Consider the following 24,734-nt stretch of genomic DNA (forward strand, 5'->3'; position numbering starts at 1 on the left):
CGAGCGTGAGACGCCGAAATGGATACCAATAAAATTATGAATGGGAAGTTTACTTTTAAAAAGTTGTCAAATGGTTCCACTGACAAGACCAAAGTGATGTGTGTTTTGTCGGTGTGAACTGAGCTATCATCGCAGCACATCCAGTCTAAAAAAGCCACTTGATGGCCAAGCACATAGCTGATGTGAATTCTCCGCCCCCTCGTCAAAGCCAGACATCAATGGATGACTTCAGAGAGAAGCACATGGATACCGCAACTAAGAACAAACTTACTGCAGCCATAGCTAAATGGGTGGCTACTGCATGTAGGCCTGTTAACGTTGTGGAGGACGAGGGTCTAGCTGATATCATTCGCATCGCATCCAACGACTGGACCTACAAATTGCCTTCGAGAGCCACCATTACAAGCCACGTACAGCAATTGCACGAAACGGAGAAGGCTAAGGTACAGCAGGCGTTGGAGAAGACAAAAGCAGTCACGCTCACTGGTGATTATTGGACGTCCCTCGGGGTCGCAACTACCACAACTACCTCGGGGTCACAGCCCATTACTTTGATCCACAGTGGAAACTTCAGTCGCATGCTTGGACTGCTACAAAGACAGAAGAGAGGCACTTTGCTGACGCTGTTGCAGATCACTTTATGCAAGTAGCTAGAGAGTGGGACATCGAACACAAAGTTGTCTCACTGACCACGGATAGTGCACGCAACATGATTGCAGCGGCCAGGCAGCTCCCCTTTGAGCACATGCCGTGCATGTGCACCGAGCCGTCACGTATGCGGCTCGGTATGCGGAATGCTGAACCTCTGAGAGATGCACTGGCCCTGCACACAACCAACGTCGCCATGCCAACAGAGAAACTGAAGAAGCTGGAGGCTGTGCTGGAGCACAGCAGGTAATTTATTGTCTATCCATGTTGTGTGTATATCTGTTTGTTTAATAATCAAAGTAGGTCTGTGTCAGAACAATAACGTTAATGATTGGGTGTGCGTTTATGTTTTGTTAGGTTTCTTGCTTCTTTACTTTGTATTTTTGAATTTAGCACTGTAGATATAGGGGTATTGTTGCAATTTTGTTATAGCTGCACGTATACTTGTATTAAAGTTGCATTTCATTTCATTTAAAGGTTTAAAGACCTCTGAGCAAATGTCTGAGCAAACCTGACAGGGCTGAGGTGTGGGATACGATCCACGCCTTGCTCCAGGAGATGGAGATGGAGAGGGAGAGACCTGCACAGCCGGATAACCAAGTCAAAGCAAAGAAGTAGTAGGCTTACCTTTTATTGTTAACCATTACTGTTCATTCTTTCTGAAATAAGAGGCTGGGTTGATGAGCCTCTGGTGAATAAAGAGCAGTAGCCTGACTGCTATGTTCAAAACAAATTTGAGAAAAAGAAAGTATTAAGCCATGGTTTAACTGCACTTAATTTTTTCCCCCACCCTTTTATTGATGGGCAGTGTTACATTGTGTAAGAGATTATTTGCTCCAAGTGAGAATGTTAGTGTGAATTTGAACACTACAATTGATGATTGATTCAATAAAAAAACATTTGCACAAAGCAAGCCGATTCACTTTTCCATGTTGATAAGAGCATTAAAATGAGAAAAAAAATAATGGGACAAAAAGAAATCAAGGGACATTTTGAATAGATAAAAATGTGTGATTAATTGCGAGTTAACTATGACATTAACCCTCTGAGGTCTGAGCTGTTTTCTGGGCTCTGGAGGTGTTCTGACATGCTCTGACATTTGTGTTTTTTTCTGTTACTAGTGACATTTTCATGGCTAAAGTCTAATTACACTGTATTCAGCACAAACTCTGCTACAATAATATATCAGCAGCATGTATGTAAAAGTTTGTGACATTGAGATAATGACATTTATGCGTGGTTTGTGAAAATACAAAAAAAAAAATTCTCACTGAAATAAGGCCATGAAACCCATACTGATTATTTCTTCACAAGACTTTTGAAAATTGTATGACATAGCCTAGAATATTTGCTCCAAAACTATGTGAAAATCCCCCTGACTGCTCATTCAGATAAGACAATATATTGATTTAAAATTTCTAAGACGTGTTTTGTGTGACAAAGCCATATGCGAAGAGGCGTGATCATCTCATGAATATGTAAGCTTTACACCTGAGAAAGACAAAGACACTCCCCTAACTGCCCTATTAGGAGCGATCAGGCCCTGTCATTCAGAGCAACCTTGCACAAAGAATGAGGAGATTTAAAAAAGAATGGCTTTTAGATTGTTTGGATTTATTTACAACACAACACAATCCAAAAATACAAATGACAAAAGAGCACATTGAAAACAATGATCCAAAGACAGAGACCTTTGTGCCATTCCTAAAAACATACCTTTCATTTCCAAGGTGTTTGATTTTCACTTTACCATGTTCATGTACAGAGACTCATGTGAATGTTGAAGTCAGCAGGACTCAGTTGCATCTGGTCCCTGAAAGAAAAAAAAAAAGAAAAAACTGTGAACATACTGATATCAAGAGAAACTATAGGGCTGCACGATTTTGGGAATAGATTTTAGATTTTTCTGGTTAAAATTTCTTTTTAAAATTCACAGAATACACACACACACACGTTTCCAACAATATATAATGAACACCAGGTTGGTTGTGCCTTGTAGGCATAGGCTACGCAGTGCTGCATAAAATAATAATAACAATAAATTAAATCTTCCAAAAGATTTCAAGAACAACTACGCTAGAGAAAAATATATTGATTATCATATGTTACTTCAAATGTTTCCATTCGTTATGATGATATGAAATGAGATAATAGTAAAAACATAAAGCCTAATGTTTGGTGCATTTTTCCTTTCAAACGCAATCGCGCTCCAAAATATGATACTGTACATTCAAACGCACAGCGCGCTCCAAAATATGATACATTCAAACGCCATCGCGCTCCAAAATATTAAACATTATGGTTATACATATCTATGTTTGAGCAGATATCCACAAACAGTATTTAACAGTAAACACGGGTCTAAATAGTATAATATTCACCATATATCTAGCAACAGTTCAACTGCAATGTGAAGTTTATGCAACAATACCATAAACTAATAAGTAAGAATTTCTTACCTTACATCTTTCTTGTCTTCAAATCGCGCTCTTCTTCTTCTGAGGTAAATCCATGTAAGCTCACAGCGTGTCTTCCAAACTCGACGAAAAGCAGAGACTTGTGAAGTGTTTTGGTGTTTTGTGTTTGAGGTAACGAGGGCGTTCGCGTTCCATGTGGAGATTTGCATGTGAATCTCTTTTGCGCGAGTGGGCGTGTCGAATTAAAAAGTAATTAGCAAGCGTTTGAGATACTGGACATCCTGTTGGTTTTATACAAATTACTTAAACAGAGAATATTTGTTTTCAGTTTGAATCCGATCATTTAAAAGTACACACTTAAATGTGTATAAAGGTATATGGCTCATAAATGTGTGAGAAGTATTCGCTGAGTTTTGTTTCAGTTTATAGACGTGCTCAAGAAAAAAAAGTTCACCGCGACGGAGAGGCAGAACGCACACCCTGTTTATTTTCTTTATTTTACAAAAGAACAATGTTTTGATTTGATTGTAAGTGGACACATACAAAAGTAGAAATATCACAGATTATTTTTTTATATTTCTTTTTTCTGTATAACCATAAATGATGGAGTAATTTAAGTTTATGTTGCTGCTATGTGAAAAAAATCCAGCAAAACGCGTCGGCGAGTTTCTCGACCTCAGAGGGTTAACGCAATTAATCGCGATTAAATATTTTAATCATCTGACAGCACTAACATAAACATATACACACACATATACAGTACATTTATATATATATACACACACACACACACTGTCTTGGGCTCGTCATTGCTGTTATATTGTTCTCATCAAGCCGGACAACTTTCTAATTTACAGTGATTAGCTTTTGGAGAATTTTCTCCCTCTCTCTCTGTCTCTGCGTCTCTGTGTGTTTGTCTGTTCGGTGAGATTTGCTTTTTATAATTGTTTTTTAAGGTTTTTGGGGGCTTTTGGGGCCCTTAACCCTCTGGGGTCTGAGGGGTTTTTGGGGTCCTTGAGATGTTCTGACATGCCCTGACATTTATTCTTTTTTCAGTTGCTTATAAACATATTAATGGCAAAGGTATAATTACACTCTATTTAGCACAAACAGGGCTACCATAATATGTGAGCAACATGCATGTACATGTTTGTATTTTTGAGAGAATAATGTTTATGCACGGTTATTGAAAAAAACTAAAAACTAAAGTTTCTGAAATAAGGCCACAAAACACATACTAAATATGTGACAATAAGACTTTTGACTAATGGATGTCGTTGTCTAGAGTTTTTTCTTCAAAATGATGTGAAAATCATCCTGCCCTTATCATTCACATAACACAATACATTGATTTAAATCTTGTAAAACACTTTTTGTTTGTAAAGGCAATATGCGCAAGGGGCGTCAACAATTCAATATATAATGGAATATAAATGTTAATTTGCAGTTTAATACGTTGCTTATACAAATACATTTTATTTCAACATATTTCAGTCGATTTTTACTCAGTATAGCAAAATAGTTTGCTAAAAGCAGATCATTCATTCACACACAGAAACGCAATTCAAATTTAAACCATCTTTTTGCGAGTTGTGGTAAACAGTGCATCTCTGCCGTTCATTCATTCACACAGAAACGCGATTTACTTGAGAATGAAAAAAAACTTACTACAGTATTCCATCCAGCACTTCTGAGGTACATGTTCCATTATTATTATTCCTCACAGCGCTGCGAGACAGTGTAAACAAGTACACTGATCTGAATAAACTTGATGTGTTTTCTCGAGCTGATATGTGGGCGTTCACAGTTTGTAAGGGATCGTCTCAGTCATTTGCGTTTGAATAGCGCGCGCTCTCCGTGGGCGGGGCAGATTAAAACGTAATGAGCTGAGATGAGAACGACTGACATCTCTCTCTTTTCATAAAGATAACATAAACAGAGAATTTTTTTATTTTTTTATAAATTACTTCTTTTAAAAGAAGAGAATTCAAGCTTCATGCCTGTGTGTCTGTATGCCTGTTTGACTGAGTATTCGCTAAGTTATGGTTCATTTTCGGACGCGTTTCAGAATGGACTTCACTGACAGAGAGAAGGCAGAACTCGCTTCGTGTTTATTTTTTCTTTATTTGGCGAAAAGCACAACACTTTGTTTTTATTGTGAGTATACACAAAAATAATATACATTTAACAGAATCGATTGATGTATGAAACTTGTTTGTAATATCAAAGTCAAACACGCTTGCATGAACTAGTATGAAACTCGGTACACATATAGATCTCATCGGGCTGAACAACTTCTGCACTCTATGTTATTAGCTCCACCCAACAGGAAGTCAGCTATTATGGGTTGTTTGGAAAATGCATGGAATTTGATATACTCATCCTAGAGAATTTATCCGATCGCCACCAAACTCGGTCAGCTTGAGGTCAAGACATTGAGGATGATAAACTGCGGACAGATTTTTGATATCTCGAATTGTTTGGCCGTGGCGAGGAAACGAATTCATGGCGAGAAAAGAGAAACACGAAGTGTTATAACTTCTGCATACATTGACTGATCTTGACGAAACTTCAGCAGTGTGTTCGTAGTAAGAGGCTGATCAGATGGGTGCAACTATTGTGAGTCAAAGTTATAGCGCCACCAACTGGCAGCAGGAAGTGTGTCACTTTCAAAATGCTTTTGAAAAAAGTGTGTGTGGGGGGGGGGGGGGGGGGGTAGTTTTACCTACAGTAACAAAACTCAGTACGTGTATTGTTCTAATCGAGCCGGACAACTTTCTAATTTACAGTCATTAGCTCTGACCAACAGGAAGTCAGATATTTTCATTTGAATGTGGATTTTTGGGATATTTCAGACTCTAGCTACTTCTCCTAAGTGGTTTATTTAATTCACACCAAACTTTTTCAACATGATGAAAATACATTAAAGATGCTAAACTGTGAACAGATACTGAATATCTTAAACAGTTTTGCTATGGTGAGGGATTAAAGGCATGTCAAAAAGTAAACAGAATGTATCTATTAAAAATAGGTATATTGTGCCATCTAGTGTTTTATACAATGTATAAATGTGGTTGGATAAATCTTCGCTGTTAAACAATGTTTTAAACTGAAAACATTTCCATTTATTACAAACTGCATTTCCATGTATATTTAAACATGATCAAAGTCTACTTTCTGTCACAGTTAGGAATTCTTTGTTTTTGTTTAAAATGTTCTCTGTCTCTGTCTGTCCTTCTCCTCCCCCTCACTCAACCAGTCTCACTCTTTCTTTGTTTATATGTGTGTGTGTGTGTGTGTGTGTGTGTGTGTGTGTGTGTGTGTGTGTGTGTGTGTGTGTGTGTGTGTGTGTGTGTGTGTGTGTGTGTGTGTGTGTGTGTGTGTGTGTGTGTGTGAGTGATTGTGTCTGTTACAGTGACAAGACTTTAACCCTTGTTTAAGTTTAAGGCCTTGTCTTTTTGGATATATATATTTTTTCTATTACAAAATATGCATATAACCCATACATTTTACATTTATTGTTTACTTTAAATTAAATTAAGATTGTTTGTTTGGTAATTGAACCTGAATAAATTTAAAATGAATGTGCTATATTTCAGATCAATATATTTGTTTTCCTTAAAATTTTAATTAACACTAACTTTATTCTCATCTGAATTATAATTTATTTATTTCTGTATAAAATAATACTACCACTAAAAAAAACATTTCATTTTTCTTTTTTAATCAATGTAGAATGTGTAACTTAAAAATAAACAGATTAGTGCTCTGTTTGAGGACAAGAAATGACAACCAATGCAATATGATGAATGTCCAAAAGATGGCAACGACAGACTGTTGTTAAATGGGGTTGGATAAATATTTTTTGCTTTTAAACAGTGTTAGTGTGTGTGTTTTGGTTGGGTGACAGTTGTAGGTTGCAGTTTGACAAGAGTTTATAGTTTGAAAAAAGCACAATGTTCTGATTTATTGCGAGTGTACACAAATATAAGTAAACACTTTGCAGTTTGAATGATGTCCTGTATGAACAAAATGACGGAATGTTTTTATGTCTCCATTGTTTGATCGCGCCTCACACACACACACTACATATTGTGCATTCCAGAATTGCAATCTTGACATTGCAGCCTGTTCATTATAGCCGTAATAAAATATAATAATAAAATAGTCAACCTAACATATAAAAATTACACTGCTCTGTTTAAATAGTCAGTAGTACAATTCACAGTAAGCACCACTCCACTGTGATGTTTCCAAGCACATTTCTGCGCATGTGAAGAGGATGATTTTTTCTGTCGATATTGGAACGTGAGTGAAGAACAAAGCCTATAATAAAGAATAGTTTAGCATCCAAATACATCGCAAATGTTTAAACATTTTGATTCTAATGAGAGAGTTACGTGAGCCCAACACCGCTTACTTTCACTTTTGCTGTAAATTATTTCGTTTTGGCTTGTTTATAGTCATTTTTTAAATTCTTGTTCTGTTCTGAATATCATTCAATTTAAAGGATTTGTTGTGGAATATTTTGAGTGTATCATAAAATCACAATAATTTTCTCGGTTTAGTGATTCCCTAGTTATTTTTATTTTTTATTTTTTTCATTGGAAAATAAATTTTTTTTAAAAGTATATATATATACATATACATATACATATACATATACATATACATATATCAAGCCGGTGACGTGATTGATGATGAGCGACACCGGGGCGACGCACTGGTCTCGTATCTCTCACGGAGGAGCGGAGGCATAAAAGTAGGAGCGACGATAGTGAAGGACGAGAGAGGACCAGGCCTGGACTGTTTTTATTTGATGTTTTGTTTGATTATGTGTGGTGGCAGTCATCCGTGAGGGGCTGCCGTCTTTACTTTCATTTTGTGTTGATTTATTTATTAAAGTCTTTAAATGTTCGCCGGTTCCCGCCTCCTCCTTCCCATAACAACAAACTGCGTTACAGTGACTATTTACCAAGAATATTGTCAGATCATGCCCCTTTACTTATACCAGTGCAACATTCTCCGGAATTGCCGAATTGTAAGCTTTGGCAATTTAGAACCATTTATTGAACAGCTCTGAAGCATTGAGTTTCATAAATAATAATATAGACCACTTTATGATTACAAACTGGAACTCAGCTTCTTCAGGGATAATTTGGGAGGCTATGAAAGCATTCTTACAGGGTCAAATCATCTATTCTTCCAGTAAGAAAAAACAATATCAAAAAAGGTTACAATTATTCGAAAAATAAATTAGCAATGGAAAGAGAACATTTTCAGACTAAAGATGCTCAGCTGGTTCAACAATTGCAATCTAATGACATCTAAAGAAGCTCAAAATGTGCTTCTCATATCACGACAGAAATATTATGAACATGGGGATAAGATTGGAAAAGTGTTAGCATGGCAAATAAGAAGAAATTAGTAAAACAATAACTACAACACATTCGTCAGACAATAAAAGCATTAAACACCCTAAATTAATTAACCAAGAATTCTTAGATTTTTATAAATTGCTGTATGAGTCTCAAGGTGTAGACAAAGCTAAAATACAGAATTTTAAGCAAATTGGAAATCCCAGTCTTGACAATGTGACAATGACCGAGAAGAACTTGAGAAAGAAATTTCAAAAGAAGAGATTAAATTTGCAGTTGCCGCACTAGCTTTAGGTAAAACACCTGATTTGGATGATTTCCGGATGCATTTTTTTGTCGAAATTAGCCGATCCGATGCTTTCAAAGTATACGGAGGTGATTCATAATTTTTTTTTAAATAAATAAAAAGACAAAAGACTTTAAATCAGGCTTTAATTACAGTTTTGCTGAAACCTCGTAAAGAACCTAATCTTTGTACCTCATACAGACCAATATCACTGCTTAATTCTGATTATAAAATTCTCACTAATATTAATCGTGTTATGGTTAGAGCAGGTTTTGCCAAGTTTAATTCATATGGATCAAACTGGATTTATAAAAATATATCCTCCTTACATACGGAGGTTTATGAATATTATTTATTCGGCAAAACAAATAGATTCTCCTGAGATTGCTCTCTCTTTGGATGCAGAAAAATATGAAGGTAATAATGATGCCATTAAGAATCGCATGCGCAGGGTAAGATTTGTGAAAGTGTATTGCAAGTGTAAATTAAATTTGCATGCACAAGAGAAGATTTGTAAAGGTGTAAATCGCCTTTCAAGTGTAATTTTTGCAGCATTTTACTGTTATCCGTAAGTGTAATTCATGTATTGTGAAACTGCAGCTTCATGCTAACTTGCTATTTCGGTCCTAAATTCATTGATATGATCCTGTTATATATAAATCCATCGGCAACTGTCCGTACTAACTCCGATTTATCTTCACACTTAAATTCGTCAAGGGGAACCAGACAGGGATGTCCGCTACTTTTTGATCTGGAGGTGGAATCTCTGGCCATTGCAATACGGGCACACAAATCAATCTTTGGGCTAGAGACAGGAGGCTATGTACACAAAATATTATTGTACGCGGATGATGTAATATTGTATCTTACCAACCCTGAATCATCTCTGCCTACATTGGCAGACCTACCTTGCCTACCTAATAATTGACCAATTATTGGAAAACTTAAGAGAAATATCTAAATATAAAATTAATAAAAGCAAAAGTGTTATGATGTCACTGAATTTGGCTGCGGAGTAAATGCCCTTAAATAACATCCCTTTTCATGGAATTCAGAAAAGTTTATTTAGGACTAAATATTCATTCGAAGTTGGAAGAAGCATTTTTTAAAATGATTTCCCATTACTTAAAAAGGTAATGAGAGACCTGGAAAGATGGAACTCACTACAGTTATCACTAATTGGCAGGATAAATTGCATAAAAATTATAGTTCTTCCTAAATTATTATATTTTTTACAAACTCTTCTGACTATCCCAAAAAAGTGTTTTAATAATCGTAATAGTTTGAATAGAAAATTTATTTGGAATAATAAAGCTCAGAGAGTTAAATTTAAGACATTACATATGGCATTTTAAAAAAGGAGGATTACAACTCCCAGATTTTTTTGCTTTATTTCTGGGCAGCACAAATGAGAGCAGCATTGTTTTGGCAGCTGAATAGTACATCTCCACCTCCATGAATACAAATTAAAAAATATCATGCAGGAGAAATACCTCTCAAAAAGACTTTATTCATCCCCCTAACTTGTGTTACGAAGGAGGTTAATAACCCATTTATTAGACACTTGCAAATTGGGATTTGAGATCAATAAAAAATTTAAAAGGCTATTACCAGTATATAACAATACTCAGCGCAACCCGGCTCTTCCTGAATTACTAAAAGATGCGAAAACACAATATTGGTTGAAAAGGGGCATTCAAGTGTTTGGAGATTTACAGTAGTCCACATATGAATAGCCCACACTGCGCATGGGTGTGGCCACATTATAGATAAAGAGCAGAGACTGTTTCATAAGATTGTTTCATATGATTACATAAACAGAATATTTGTTTTCGATATGACTTCATTTAAAAGTAGATACATCAAGCTTTCAAAAGACACATTTCTTATGTCTGTGTGGCAAGTATTCGCTGAGTTAACAAACAGAGCACTTCTGTGAGGTAGCTTGAACAATCAAGTCATAAATAACATAAATTCTTCACTTTTGGACTTTAATGCAACAGTAAATATAAAAAAAGTCTAATATATAAACAAATAGCACCTCAACTTAAAATACCCGGCAGGCATGTAAACAAATAAAATATAAAAGTGCCACAGTGTTTGCAAAGCCAGTAATGTGCTTTTAGGAAAAGCACTCCTAACTCTTACGCCGGTTTCACACTGCACGCGTTAGCAGAGTATTTTAACATGGGATTTTTCGCCGCCCATGTTAACAGATTAGAGCATTCACACCGCACGCAGAGGTGGCGCGGCAGTACGTAGCAGAGCAGAAGCAGCAGTGCCGCGATCGTTTCGGCGCCGAGTCTATTTTTGCTGCGCCTCTTACGCTGAATTAAAGTGACAATCAATCAATGCATTGATCATGGCCAAAATACACCGCAGTTTTATCCAAAAAGTGCATTGATGATATCTATTGTGTTTAAAACAGTCAATCAAATGACCAACAGCAATTTAAAAAGAAAACAAATGTCCAAAAACAAACTTGTTGCCAGAACAATAAAAACAAAGATGAACCAAAAGTTATATAAATGAAATTATTAATAAAATAAGCTTCTTGACAAGTCTTTTCTCTTAAATGTATTTGAAAACGAAAGAAAGCAATGCCAACTTATCCATTATAGAGTAGCCTACTCTGTCTGTACACAACCCGCGGTTCAGCCGCGCGTGACAAACGCTGCCAGTGTGAAAGCAAAACGCGTGTGTCCTGCTCCTGCTCACCATACGCACTGCTCCTGCGCTGCTTACGCTCTGCTCGCGTGCAGTGTGAAACCGGCGTAACTCTGTGCCACCGCATAACTATAGATGTGTTAAAAAATTATGAGAATATATAATACATATCCCATCCGAGTCCTGATCGGGAGGTAAAGTCCGATTCCGACCGAGTCTGAAAACACGTGATCGGGCCCGATTTCCGATCACATGATCGGATCGGGACATCTCTAGTTAGAGTTCTTATTAGGGGCCAAGCACCGAAGGTGCGGAGGCACCTATTGTATCTGTTTCCCATTCTTATTCTTATTCTTCCGACTGGGAGTCTATGGCAGCCCATAGAACCGCTTGCGGGAAAGTTATGAAATTTGGCACACTGATAAAGGACAGTCTGAAAAGTCACCATAGCAAATTTGGAGTCTCCAACTCAATCTCTCTAGCGCCACCAACTATCCAAAGTGTCACTCATGTTTATGCTAATAACTTTTGAACCACAAGGGCTAGAAACAAAATTCCTTGTTCCTCTCATTCCTTGGCTCAAGCCGATTCGATAGCACCATATGACGTCATTTTCCGTCATGGAAACTTGTCCGCCATTTTGAATTATCTGAAAAACCTACTTTTTCGAACTCCTCCTAGGCGGATGCGGACCAGATCATCTACAGACCATGCCGACAAAAAGTTATGGAATTCATAAAAATTTATCAAACCGTTCTCGAATACCGCGCAAATTAATTTTACGTAGCGCTTGCGAAAATAGACATAAGGCTGTATCTCTGCAACGCTTTATCGGATTCAGACCAAACTTGGTACATATCATCACAAGCATGACCTGAGGCTACAAGCTGCGTTTCGGCTCAGCACCACCTACTGGTCCGGAGATATGAAAAATGGCTATTTTTGCATTACCTTTTATCTCCAAAAATCATAAAATTGGTCTTGTTAGATTCAGGGCAACATGCTGAGTCGACTGATATCCAATTTTACCATATCGGCCATTTTGGCTGTCGGCCATTTTGAATTTTGTGCTAAAATGCTGTATTTTAAGAACGCATGAACGGATTGTTACGAAACTTGGTATGGGTCATCAGCACGATGTCCTGAAGGACCCTGAGAAGTTTCGAAAACAATTTCCAAAAAGGCTAATAACTTTTGAATAAATCTGCCTATTGAAATGCCACTGGTCTTAATAGATTCCTTGGGTCACGCCGAGAACATAGATACCAAGTTTTCCTTATTTGGCCGAACTTCCTGTCCGCCATCTTGATTTTTATTCAAAACCTACTTTTTCGAACTCCTCCTAGACTGTTTGTCCGATTTTCACCAAAATCGAATCGTATCATCTCCAGACTGTGTCGACTAAAAGTTATGGATTTCGTGTCGTTAGACGAAACCGTTTTTGTATAGCGCAGCAGCAAAGTTGAGGTATGATGCCAAAAGGACTATTCAGGCTTTATTTCTGCAATGCCTTGACATATTGACACCAAACTTTGTATGTGTCATTGTCACTTCACTCTGACCACATCATATCAGTTTGTAACTGCACCACCTATTGGTCGAAAGTGATAATCAATTAAATCATATTTTTTATTACTGTTTATAAGATTTTTCAGCCATTTTGCCTAAAATCCGCTTTAAATGTATTTAATTGCTCATTGTTGCAGTTGGTCTGACACTTTCAGCCATGTCTTGTCGTCTTACTCTGCTTGGCCCCGATAATGGCTGCTTGCAGCTATATTTATGATTGTTATTAGTACTAAATAAAATGATTTAAAAAATAATAATATTGCTGTAGTAACAACACCATTTTATTATTGAAAATACTATAAAATACTATAAATTCTGCCCCATTCTGTGAGAAGCCAAATCAGTTCACAGAAGGAAGTTATTTCAAACTGGTTGCCATGAAAATGTTGTTTCTTTTGTATGCAATGATATTATTTATTTATTTATTTATTTTTAATAAAGTTAAACACTGCATTATTTAATAAAAAAAATTTCAATATATCATTATCGTGGATTCTTTTGTCCACAATAATCGTGTAGTGAAAATATGATATTGTGACAGCCCTAGAGTCATACAACATTTAGATCCACAGAAAGGTTGCCTATCTACCTATATATTTCATATTTCAACATGTTTCACTAGATTTCACACATTTCAGTCTGGCCATATACAGTAGTCAACATTTGAAGTGGATCAAAACCTTTAATCAAAGTTATACATGAATTTTGAACAATATTTGAAAATAAAATTTTTGAACAATACGTTCTTATCTTAGGACAACTTTGATGAACTTTTTTGATCCACTTCAAATGTTGACTACTGTAGTTTGAGAAAAGCCCAAGAAGTAACATGAGTACAAGTTTCTGTAAAAATAACAAGTTAACTAAAGAAAGAAAGAATAAATTACTTACTCGTTACATCTGAAGGAGCTCTTCTGAGGCTTATTCCTCACAGTCCCTCTTCTTCCAAAAACGATAAAAGGTAGATCAACTAAATTTGATCAAGGTGATGGGAAGTGTTTACATGTTCATCTGGCTCACACAGATAGTTACTGTAAGAATAGCCTGCGCTGCGCGTGGGTGTGACCACATTACAGATAATGAGCTCAGATGGGAAAGGCTGTAAGCACTTGCGTTGGTTTCATATGGACTACATAATCAGAGAATATGCTTTCAATTTAAATTAGTTCAATTAAAAGTAGACATTTCAAGCTTTCTATAGACATGTTTTCATGTCTGTGGCAAGTCTGAGTTTAGATTAATTTTTGAGACCCGTTCCAGAAAGTAGTTTACAGAGACAGAGACAGCTGAAAGCGCATCCTGTTTGTTTTCTATATTTGACAAAAGCACCTTTTTTTGTTGTTATTGTGCGTATGCACAAATTAAATACACTTTACAGTTTCGAATGATGGTTTACTCTTATCTGTATCACCAAAAATTACATCAATGTAAGTCTATGAGATTTAAAAAAAAAATACATTTTAACACCCATAATGTGCTGGGCACATTGCCATTCAAGTCCAATACCAATCTTATTGAATAGCCCTGACCAGAGTCAAATACTGCCTTGCTTGAGTAGGAAATACTCCTTAGTATTGTGTTGTGGCAGGAAAAACAACATACAAACAAAGTATGACAATGATAATCTCAGGTACTGATTATGTGATTTATTTAATGTTTTAAGAATTTAATGTGAGCTTGAATATCATTTTGGATGACCTTTATAGACATACTGGAAGCAACAATAGATAGTTCATCTGAGATCTTGAAAATATTTGAAAGGCAACAAGAATGTCCAACTGCCAACTCAAGGTGAACAAACAAGAGTATATTACAAAAATTGTTTCAGAATGTTAATAATGTTAAAATGGTGTAATATTTATGCATTTGATTATGCACTTATCCATATTGTTGCGAGTGCCGTGTACCTGCAGAGAGAGCTTGCCCACATTCTCTTCTGATTGGCTGTGATTTTTGATTGATTTTGTGAGGTCTCTTAAGCCGGGGACACACTTAACAACTGTAAGGCCGATTATGAATGTAATTTGATACTTACGACTGATCATGCCCAACACGCCGAGTCGCGTTCAGTCGGTGTTCACAGTTTAAAATCTGCTAAAGTCGATGGAAACATTCTGTAAGTGTGTTCAGTCAATCTTAGAATGTTTCAGCTAGTCGTTAATGTGTCCCCGGCATTAGTCGCATCGCGTCTGGTGTGGACAGACAACCTGCTTGTCGCTGGAATCTTATTGCATCGCATCTGGTTAGAACATGGTGTAGTGCCGTTAAAGAGTAGATAAAATACAATATATAGATTTATCAGTGATAAACCTACTCTTACAATAACTGTTCTGTTAATTATCCTCTGTTGATTCAACTGTCCATGAACAGGGACACAAAAATGCTATCAAATCTAACTTCACTGACATTTTTGAACCGTAACAAAAACTTGAACTAATTGCAGCTGGATAATGACAATACAGTCTCCGTAGAGCAGCTTTTGAAGTTGTGTATGTACATGTAATGTATAAAGCACTATACAAATGTGAAAAAGGAGTGGTATCAACTCTACTTTGTATTGTGTTACTTTAGCTAGTAACACAATACTTTTAAGCTGGCTATTATTTAACCTCCTTTAAAAAAACACAACTTGATCCTAAAGAATTAGTTAATTACACAGACCGATCTTGAATCTTTGTCAAATCTTTCCTATCTTTTCTGTCAAAAATACTAGAAAAGACAGCATCCTCACAACTTTGTTCCTTTTTTTAGAAAGAAATGGTACCTGCGAGGATTTCCAGTCAGGATTTAGACCGTATCATAGTACTGAGACAGCTCTCATTAGTTACAAATGATTTGCTCTTATCATCCAATCGTGGTTGTATTTCTCTATAAGTGTTTAATGGACCTTAGTGCTGCATGTAAGTATAGAGAATAGACCACAACATTATCTTTCGAATAGACTTGAAAATTACATTGGCATTAAAGGGATAGTTCACTTTGAAATTAATTTTTGGTATGTTTTAGCTTACCTCAAAGGCATCCAAGATGTAGGTGTCTTTTTTTCCGGAGTAGTTTCAATTTTGATATTTTTAGGTCAAACCGTTCTTGTCTGTCAGTCATATAATGCAGGTCTATGGTCACGGTCTCAAAACAGCATGCACAAAGTCCAAATTAAACAATTCCCCATCGTCCAAATTAAACAATTCCCCGTCGTAAGTACACATTGATGGCTTAAGACACGAAACGAGCGGTTTGTGTGAGAAAACGAACAGTATTTATATAGTTTTTGTCCTCTTGTAAACACACACACCCAAATGATCAGAGGACGCGGGTGCTTCGGTCTGCGCAAGCGCCGGAAAGCGACGGAAAAGGTCAGAGGGCGCGGGCGCTTCGATCTGCGCAAGCGCCGGAAATAATCTCTCGCGCGTGTACGTCACTCATTGTTTACACAGAACAGAGATTGTAGGTAAAACGGCTAATCGAAATGGTTCTAATTTGCGTTTATCCAGGATGTTTAAACCGACGTAAAAGAAAACAATTTCGTATGCTCGCGCAAACTCATCCGGGAGTGGTGAGTTTTCACGAATTCCCAATTTATAATCCTTCCCTCTTGAAGTTATGGTTGATCGCTCTTCGGCTGGATATCAACACACCCATAAACGTACTAAAGTTGAGGAGGGTCTGCAGCGATCATTTTTCCCCTGATGATTTTATAAACCAAGGAGAGGATCGCATAGTACTGACATCATCAGCTGTGCCTATGGTGTTTTCTCATCCAACGGAGGTATGTGAACAACGTCTTTGTATGTGTCCTTTGTATTTGTAAAGCTGGCATTACATGAAATGAGCAATAAAATGTATTTCTGCACCATATATTTGGTAAGAATGGTTTTACATGAGAGAGTTATAAGATATGTTATAAGAAGAGAAGATATGTGTAGCCTATACTAAGCAGCTGCTAGTCAAACCAATGTGAAACTATGTGTACTACTCATAAGGGTGCAGTCAATGATACTACTACTACTACTAGCCTAATAATAATAATAATAGTAATAGACAGTGTGGATTCACGAGAGATAATTTCCGGCGCTTGCGCAGATCGAAGCGCCCGCGCCCTCTGACCTTTTCCGGCGCTTTCCGGCGCTTGCGCAGACCGAAGCACCCGCGTCCTCTGATCATTTGGGTGTGTGTGTTTACAAGAGGACAAAAACGATATAAATACTGTTCGTTTTCTCACACAAACCGCTCGTTTCGTGTCTTAAGCCATCAATGTGTACTTACGATGGGGAATTGTTTAATTTGGACGATGGGGAATTGTTTAATTTGGACTTTGTGCATGCTGTTTTGAGACAGTGACCATAGACCTGCATTATATGACTGACAGACAAGAACGGTTTGACCTAAAAATATCAAAATTGAAACTACTCCGAAAAAAAAGACACCTACATCTTGGATGCCTTTGAGGTAAGCTAAAACATACCAAAAATTAATTTCAAAGTGAACTATCCCTTTAATGTTATTGCATTGGCATGGTTCAAATTATACTGATCTGACTGTTACCAATTTGTAGCAGTAAATTAAGAGGTTGTCATTTCAATCACAAGTTCAGTATAGAGTATAGCAAGGCTCAGTACTAGGACCGTTGCTTTTCACCCTTTACATGTTACCCTTGGAAAGTAACATTAGGAAGCATGGCATTAGTTTTCAGTTACGCTGGTGAAACTCAACTCTATATTTCTTCGCACCCTGATGAAACATACCCATTCACAAAATTAATGGAATTCACAAAATTAACAGAATGCATAGTTGATATAAAAAAAGTTTAAGAACTAGTCATTTCCTCCAACTTAATTCTGAAAAAACAGAGATTCTAATTATTGGACCAAAAACCTCCACACATAATAACCTAGAATATTGTCTAACACTTGATGGCTGCTCTGTCAAGTCTTCGTCGTCATCCTTTAGGAACCTGTGCTCTTTGATACCAATCTTTAATTTGAAAGCCAAATTTCTAGCATCTGTAAAACCACATTTTTCCATCGTAAAATATATCTAAATTATGAAATACAAAGTTATGACAAAAGTTAGTTCATGCGTTTATGACCTCAAGGTTAGATTTGAGGTCTAATGCTCAACTAGGTGGTTGCCCGGCACGCCTAAACTCCAGCTGGTCGAAAATGCAGCAGCCCGGTTCTGTCAACACTGCATTGGCTCCCCATTAAAAATTGCATACATTTTAAAATCTTGCTAATTACTTACAAAGCACAAAATGGTTTACCTCCTCATTACTTGAGCAAGCTCTTAACGCACAATAGTCCTTCACGTGTATTGCAATCTCAAAATTCTGGCCAGTTAAATATACCTAGAATATTAAAACTCAACTATATATATATAAAATCAACTGCAGGAGGTAGATCCTTTTCCTATTTTGCACCTAAACTCTGGAAGCAGACACAATCTGTCAGTTTAAATCTAGAGTAAAACACATCTCTTTAACCTGGAATACTCATAACACATGATCAATTCTATTATTAAACTCAGTTAAATTATTGTTAGGCTGCATAAATTAGGTCAACCGGAACTGGGAACACTTCCTATAACACCCAATGTACTTGTTACATCGTAAGAAGAATGGCATCTACGCTAATATTAGTCTGTCTGTCTTATCCTTATCCCATGGTTACCGTAGTCAGCCGGATCGGGTCCTTATCCATATCAGATGGTGGACCTGCACCTAGACATGACCAAAACGCAGCCCTGAATGTCAGCAGAGACTGTGTAAACTAGACAATCCCTTGTGAAGACCTTGTCGAAATGACAGCCATTGGCCATCTCCTCAGCAGAGACCACAAGAACCAGACAGGTCCTCCGCACAGACCCTATTGCCAGCTTCGGCTCCATACCGGCGTGATGAATCGCTCTTCAAGCAAAAGGAACTGGATAAATATTTGAATGCTACCGATCCCAATCTGAATTCTGAGTTGTGAATGCAGCCTGAATCATAATGACACCGTTTTCATTCGTTGGCCAGAGAATTGCCCCCCCACCTGAGCCTGGTTTCTCCTAAGGGTTTTTTCTCCATATTAATTTTCTCCTGATGGAGTTTGGGTCCCTTGCCACTGTCGCCTCCGGCTTGCTCAGTTGGGGACACTAAATATCCAACAATATTATTGATCTGACTGTACTATCGCTGTTGTATGAGAACTGAACTGAGCAGGAGAATGACAATTTTTTGTTTGTTGCAGAACTGCTTTATAGATGAAATAAACTACTTTAATAATTGCTTATTTTTACAATGGAATTGAATCAACACTGAACTGACTTCAGCTGAACTACAGCCGAAATGCATATTTTTAACTATTATCATTGTAAAGCTGCTTTGAAACAATCTGTATTGTATAAAGCTCTTTATAAATAAAGGTGACTTACTGTACAGTGAGACATAACTAAGGTGACAAGATATTTTTATTAACTACTGAAGATCTGGAATCATGACAACCCCAGATCATAGTATAAATTAGTCAAATCCAAGATCCTGTACAACACTGGTTTTCAATCCTGGTCCTGGGGACCCACCACTTGGCACATTTTGTATGTATTTTTATCTGACACACTTCACAGTTAATTGAACTCTCACCTATTCACCTAATGACCTGATGATCTGAATCAGGTGTTAAATAAAATATATAAAATGTGCGGAGTGGTGGATTCACAGGACCAGGATTGAAAACTACTGCTGTACTGTGATTTTGCATTACTTTAGTTGCATCAATTTTTTTTTTTTTTTTTTTTTTTAAACCATAGCATTTTTATTTCCTTTAATTTGATCAAATATTTGTGAACCATAAAAAAAAAAGTAAAAAATGTACATTCAATTTGGAACTAAACTAAATTAAGACATTTAGCCATGTAACACCCCTTGTTGTAAAATTACAACGTTACATTTAACCATCCTTAAAAACAATCTGTTATATATATTTATTTATTTTTTACCACATTTACATAGTCATTGGGTCCTATTGTTCAGTCTCACAATGCTATTGGATCATACATTTGTTTATAAGTCCCGCCTTATGGCCATGAACTCACACAACACCTCAAGGCTTCCTTTGAACAACATCTCTTTGTTTCAATAGACTGGATTCATCAATTAAAGTAAGTAAAATTGCTTAAATATTTTTTTGGGTGTTTATTACAATGTCTAGAACATGTACATATTTAGTTATTTTGGAAAACTTTCATCAAATTTGATTTAGAGCTTGTTATGTCTATGTTGTAATTCTACAACGTTGGGTCAGAGTGGTAGTCAAAATAGCCTGTGCACCTTACACATTACATAAGGACACTGCACTTTTCAAATGATCACAAATTGAAAAAAAAAATGTAGTAGAAATGTAGTGTTACATGATTCATTGTAACTAAGCTCTAAATGTTTTTTTCTGTAAATTTTTTACTTAGTTTAGCTTAGACCATTATTAAACACATGAATAAATTGTATGGGATATTTGAAACTTCAGCATCTATAGCAGTATTTGAAACTCCCTGTATCTTTGTAGTTTTTTTGTTTGTTTTTTAACTTCTAAATGATCCTGAGCCATTTTTTCTCAGTGTAGCCCAAGCAGCAGTTAGTAGCATTAGGAGATAGAAAAACAGATTCTGAATGTTCTGGTATTCTTGGAATGCCTGTTGCATTGTCCAGGGACAGGTGCAAATGGTCTTGAATGTGAACCTGTAAGTGCTCTGGGGGGATGCATGTGTTCTTTTAGTATGATAAGTAGAGAGCATAATAGGCTGCAATAGACAGTATTGTTTGAATGTAGAGAAATGTTGATTATCACTTCATTGAAATTATAATTATATAAAAGAGTGATTACCACTCTTCCTGGGGGGATGCATGTGTTCCTTTAGTATGATAAGTAGAGAACATAATAGGCTGCACTAGACAGTATTGTTTGAATGTAGTGAAATGTTGATTATCACTTCATTGAAATTATAATACTTATGGGCATGCTAATGGGAATACTTAGATTTCTACCCACATGGTCTACCACCCTGTCTATTCTTTCAGTTTATCTACTACAATGTAAGACCCATATGTATTATTCACATATTTTTTTACTTTTTCCATTTCAGAATGCCACCAGCACAGAAAGGTCTTTTATTCAGTGTGCAGGATGTGATTGCTTCAGTCCAAAATGGAGAGAGCGATTTTGAAATGGACTCAGACGACACTGATGCAAGTGACTCAGAGAATGAAGATGCAGGTGAAATGGACAAAGAAAACCACCAACCCATTGACTGCCCAGCCAATGATGATGTGGAAATCAAGCCCCAACCAATTAAACACACTGTGCCCCGGGACAGGTTTCGCTGGCTGAAAAAGGATTTTATCAGTCCCAATACCGTAAATATTTTTTTCCAATATTTTTTATTAATAAATGCTTATTCATAAAACTATGATTGTTGTGTGGTTATTACTCATGATATATACTGTTATGGGGCTAAGTAAGCAATCAACCCTGCAAATGAATGCTTAAATGTTCTGTATATCTGTTCAGACAAAGTGAGTACAAACACAGAAATTCTGCTCCCAACAATTCCCAATGTTGCAAATTTACAACATTTTCCTAAAAACTTACTAAAACGTAAAAAATCTGAAAACTCTTTCATTTCTACATCAGAGGCCTCCTAAAACAATATCTGGGAGGTCAAAATTTTTTTTGCTCATTTCTTTCTATATCTGGGTCTTACAGGGTTAAAAACAAACTGATGTCTTTGGTACATTTTACTAAAAGTTAACTCTCTTACCTACTAGTGCAGGCTGCGCTGTCAGTAATTGGCTGGAAGAACTTGGAGGAGCTGATTTTTTTGAACTGAGCTTGTTCGTTTGGGTACAGTAGGATCAGTGGAAGGGTAAAGTCGAATGTGATCCTCAAACCATCCACCATTTCTTTACAGAGATCCTCACTGTAATGGAAGAACAAAGAAAGCCTACTTAGCTTCAAGATCTGAGTAATTTCTGTTAAATTTCAAGTAGACTTGTATCACATGGCATCTCTTCACATAAGAGGTTAGAAAGACAAATGTGTGCATCTGGATAGAATGAGAAGCCGTACAGTATCGCGAAAACAGTCATGGGTGAGGGGGTTTGTCACGACGTGAATAGCATCAGTAAACTGCAATAGAATGTTCCCCACGCTAGGAACATTTCCCTAACAATATCCGTCGACTACTGACTTGTCCCTAGCATATGCAGCCACTGTTGTTGTAATTTTGTTAAACCCCAGGTGGTCGGCATGTGACATGTCTAAAGAAACGTTGAAATGTCAGGTTTTAAATAATGCAAGTCAAATCGACAACAAATGTTCTCTGTTTATGTAAAATTAACATTTATAGGCTCTATAATATAACAAATACAGTACATAACATGTCTTAGACGTAATATGAATGTTAAGACAAGATTTCTTTGGCCTGTTTTGGACAGATTATGAAGTGTTTACTCTAAAATAGCTTAGTGCCACATCATTGAAGCTTTTGCTCGCATATTTCTGCTCAGATGCTAAATACAGAACCGGTCAAAAGTTTGGACACATTACTATTTGAATTAATGTTTTTGAATTAAGTCTCTTAAGCTCATCAAGCCTGCATTTATTTGATCAAAAATACATAAAATATTAAAGTTTATCATTAAAATATTATTAAAGTTTTAAATAATGGTTTTCAAATTTGAATGTACTGTAAAATATAATTTATTTCTGTGATGCAAAGCTGAATTTTCATCAGCCATTACTTAATTTATTCATCAAAGAATCCTGAGAAAAGTATCACAGGTTATAAAAAAAAATAAAAAATTAAGCAGCACAGCAGTTTCCAACATTGATAATCAGCATATTAGAATGATTTCTGAAGGATCATGTGACATGAATAATATTACACAATATTACAGTTTTTTTTTCTGTATTTTTGATCACATAAATGCAGGCTTTTTTAACCAAATAGATCTATTCTGCCTGTTTTAACTTATACATAAAATGGGTTTGGTTCTAATATTTGTATAATTATATATATATATATATATATATATATATATATATATATATATATATATATATATATATATATATAAAAAAGGTATATAATTAAATATTTTGAATATACAAGACATGTCCTGCTTCCTTTTTTGACATGAGTTTAATCCCTTGCCATAGCAAAACCGTTTGATATATTCAATATCTGTTCACAATTTAGCATCTTTAATATATTTATCATGTTGAAAAATGTTGGCGAGAATAAAATAAACCACCTAAGAGGAGTGGGTAAAAATTCAGAAGCTGATTTTTCAAAAAAATCCACATTCAGACCAAAATATCTGACTTCCTGTTAGTCAGAGCTATTGACTGTAATTAGAAAGTTGTCCAGCTTGATGAGAACAATATACGTACAGAGTTTTGTGACTGTAGATAAAACTAACCCCCCCACTTTTGTCAAAATGTGGCACTACTGAGCCCCTCCACTGAGCCCCTCATGCAATTTCAAGCATTCTAAGAGTCTCAAAAGCATCCAAAAAGAATATTAAAGGTTAATATGTTGCCATGGCAACAGTATTAAAGATCTCAAGAATCCTTTCATAGGTCTACATCTGCCATGTGTTTACATTATACAGATAAAGTTTTAAGCAAATCAGGTAAAAATTAGAGGGTGATTTCACTTGAAGTGGCACACTTTCTTCTGCCAGTTGGTGGCACTATAACTTTGACTCACAATAGTCACATCCATGTGATCGGCCTCTTACAACGAACACAAAGCTGAAGTTTCATCAAGATCAGTACTATGCAGAAGTTATAACACACTTCATGTGTCTCTTTTCTCGCCATAAACCGTTCGAAATATCAAAAATCTGTCCACAATTTAGCATCCTCAATGTCGAGTTCATGCTGACCGAGTTTCGATAGGATGAATTCCCTAGGAGGAGTATTTCAAATTCCAAATTCCAACTGAATATTCAGGGCTTGACTATTCAAGCAAATTCCTTTCAGGGCTTGGGCCCTAATAAATAATCCTTAGGAAAACAATAGGGCCTTCGTCCTTTCAGGGCTTGGGCCCTAATAAACGGAGCCGATCCAATAGGGTCCTCTCACCATCGGTGCTCGGGCCCTAATTAAAGCTGCAAGCAGCGATGAAAAGGGCCCTTGCACCCGTGCCACCACCACCCGGCAGCTTTAGGAAAACAGAGCACGGTGGGCAGTATGTAAATATAGGAGGACTATGTCAAAGTCATTTGTATTTGCCACACTTCCTGCTACCAGCAGGTGGCGCTATTACTATAACTGAATATTGGCATGTAGATGTCTTCAGGACAGGACCCTTATCAAACATGTGAAGTTTGGGGCAGATTGGACATTGTACGTCTGAGTTACAACATCTTCCTGTTTCGTGGCGTTAATCGCATAAATGAGCACTTAGACAAGTGTTGCATGATTTAACATGTTTCTATCATGTTTGGTACTTCATGGCATATTTAAATATGTTTTTGGGAGTGAATTACAGTGTAAATCATGTCATTTCCTGTTGCCAGCAGGTGGCGCTATGACTAGCTGAATATTGTCAAGTAGATGCGTTCAGTTACAACAGCTTCCTCTTTCATGGCGAAATATCAGAATTTGTCAGGCCGCCACGGACACACCCTTCAGTGAAAACTCAAGATCTTCACAATTTACCACAGCTAAGGCCTTAAGATTAGACTGAACATAAATGATGTTGATCTGGTTAAATCTCTATAAGGAGTTA

General features: G+C 36.5%; 2 protein-coding genes across 4 annotated transcripts in view; one reads left to right on the forward strand and one right to left on the reverse strand.

Moving 5' to 3' along the window:
- Nucleotides 1-24,734, reverse strand: part of LOC309495590 (MSL complex subunit 3-like) — a 520,390-nt gene that overhangs the window by 312,555 nt on the left and 183,101 nt on the right. For both annotated transcript variants that reach the window (XM_082165386.1, XM_082165387.1), the window contains exon 8: nucleotides 21,756-21,914. In XM_082165386.1, the coding sequence (XP_082021512.1) occupies nucleotides 21,756-21,914 (159 nt within the window). The remainder of the gene's footprint in view (nucleotides 1-21,755; nucleotides 21,915-24,734) is intronic.
- LOC309495615 (uncharacterized protein) overlaps nucleotides 1-24,734 on the forward strand; it is a 104,728-nt gene that overhangs the window by 65,666 nt on the left and 14,328 nt on the right. The window lies entirely within an intron of this gene.

This window comes from Leuciscus leuciscus, assembly GCF_965113295.1.
Source record: "Leuciscus leuciscus genome assembly, chromosome: 3".
NCBI classification, from domain to species: Eukaryota; Metazoa; Chordata; class Actinopteri; order Cypriniformes; family Leuciscidae; genus Leuciscus; species Leuciscus leuciscus.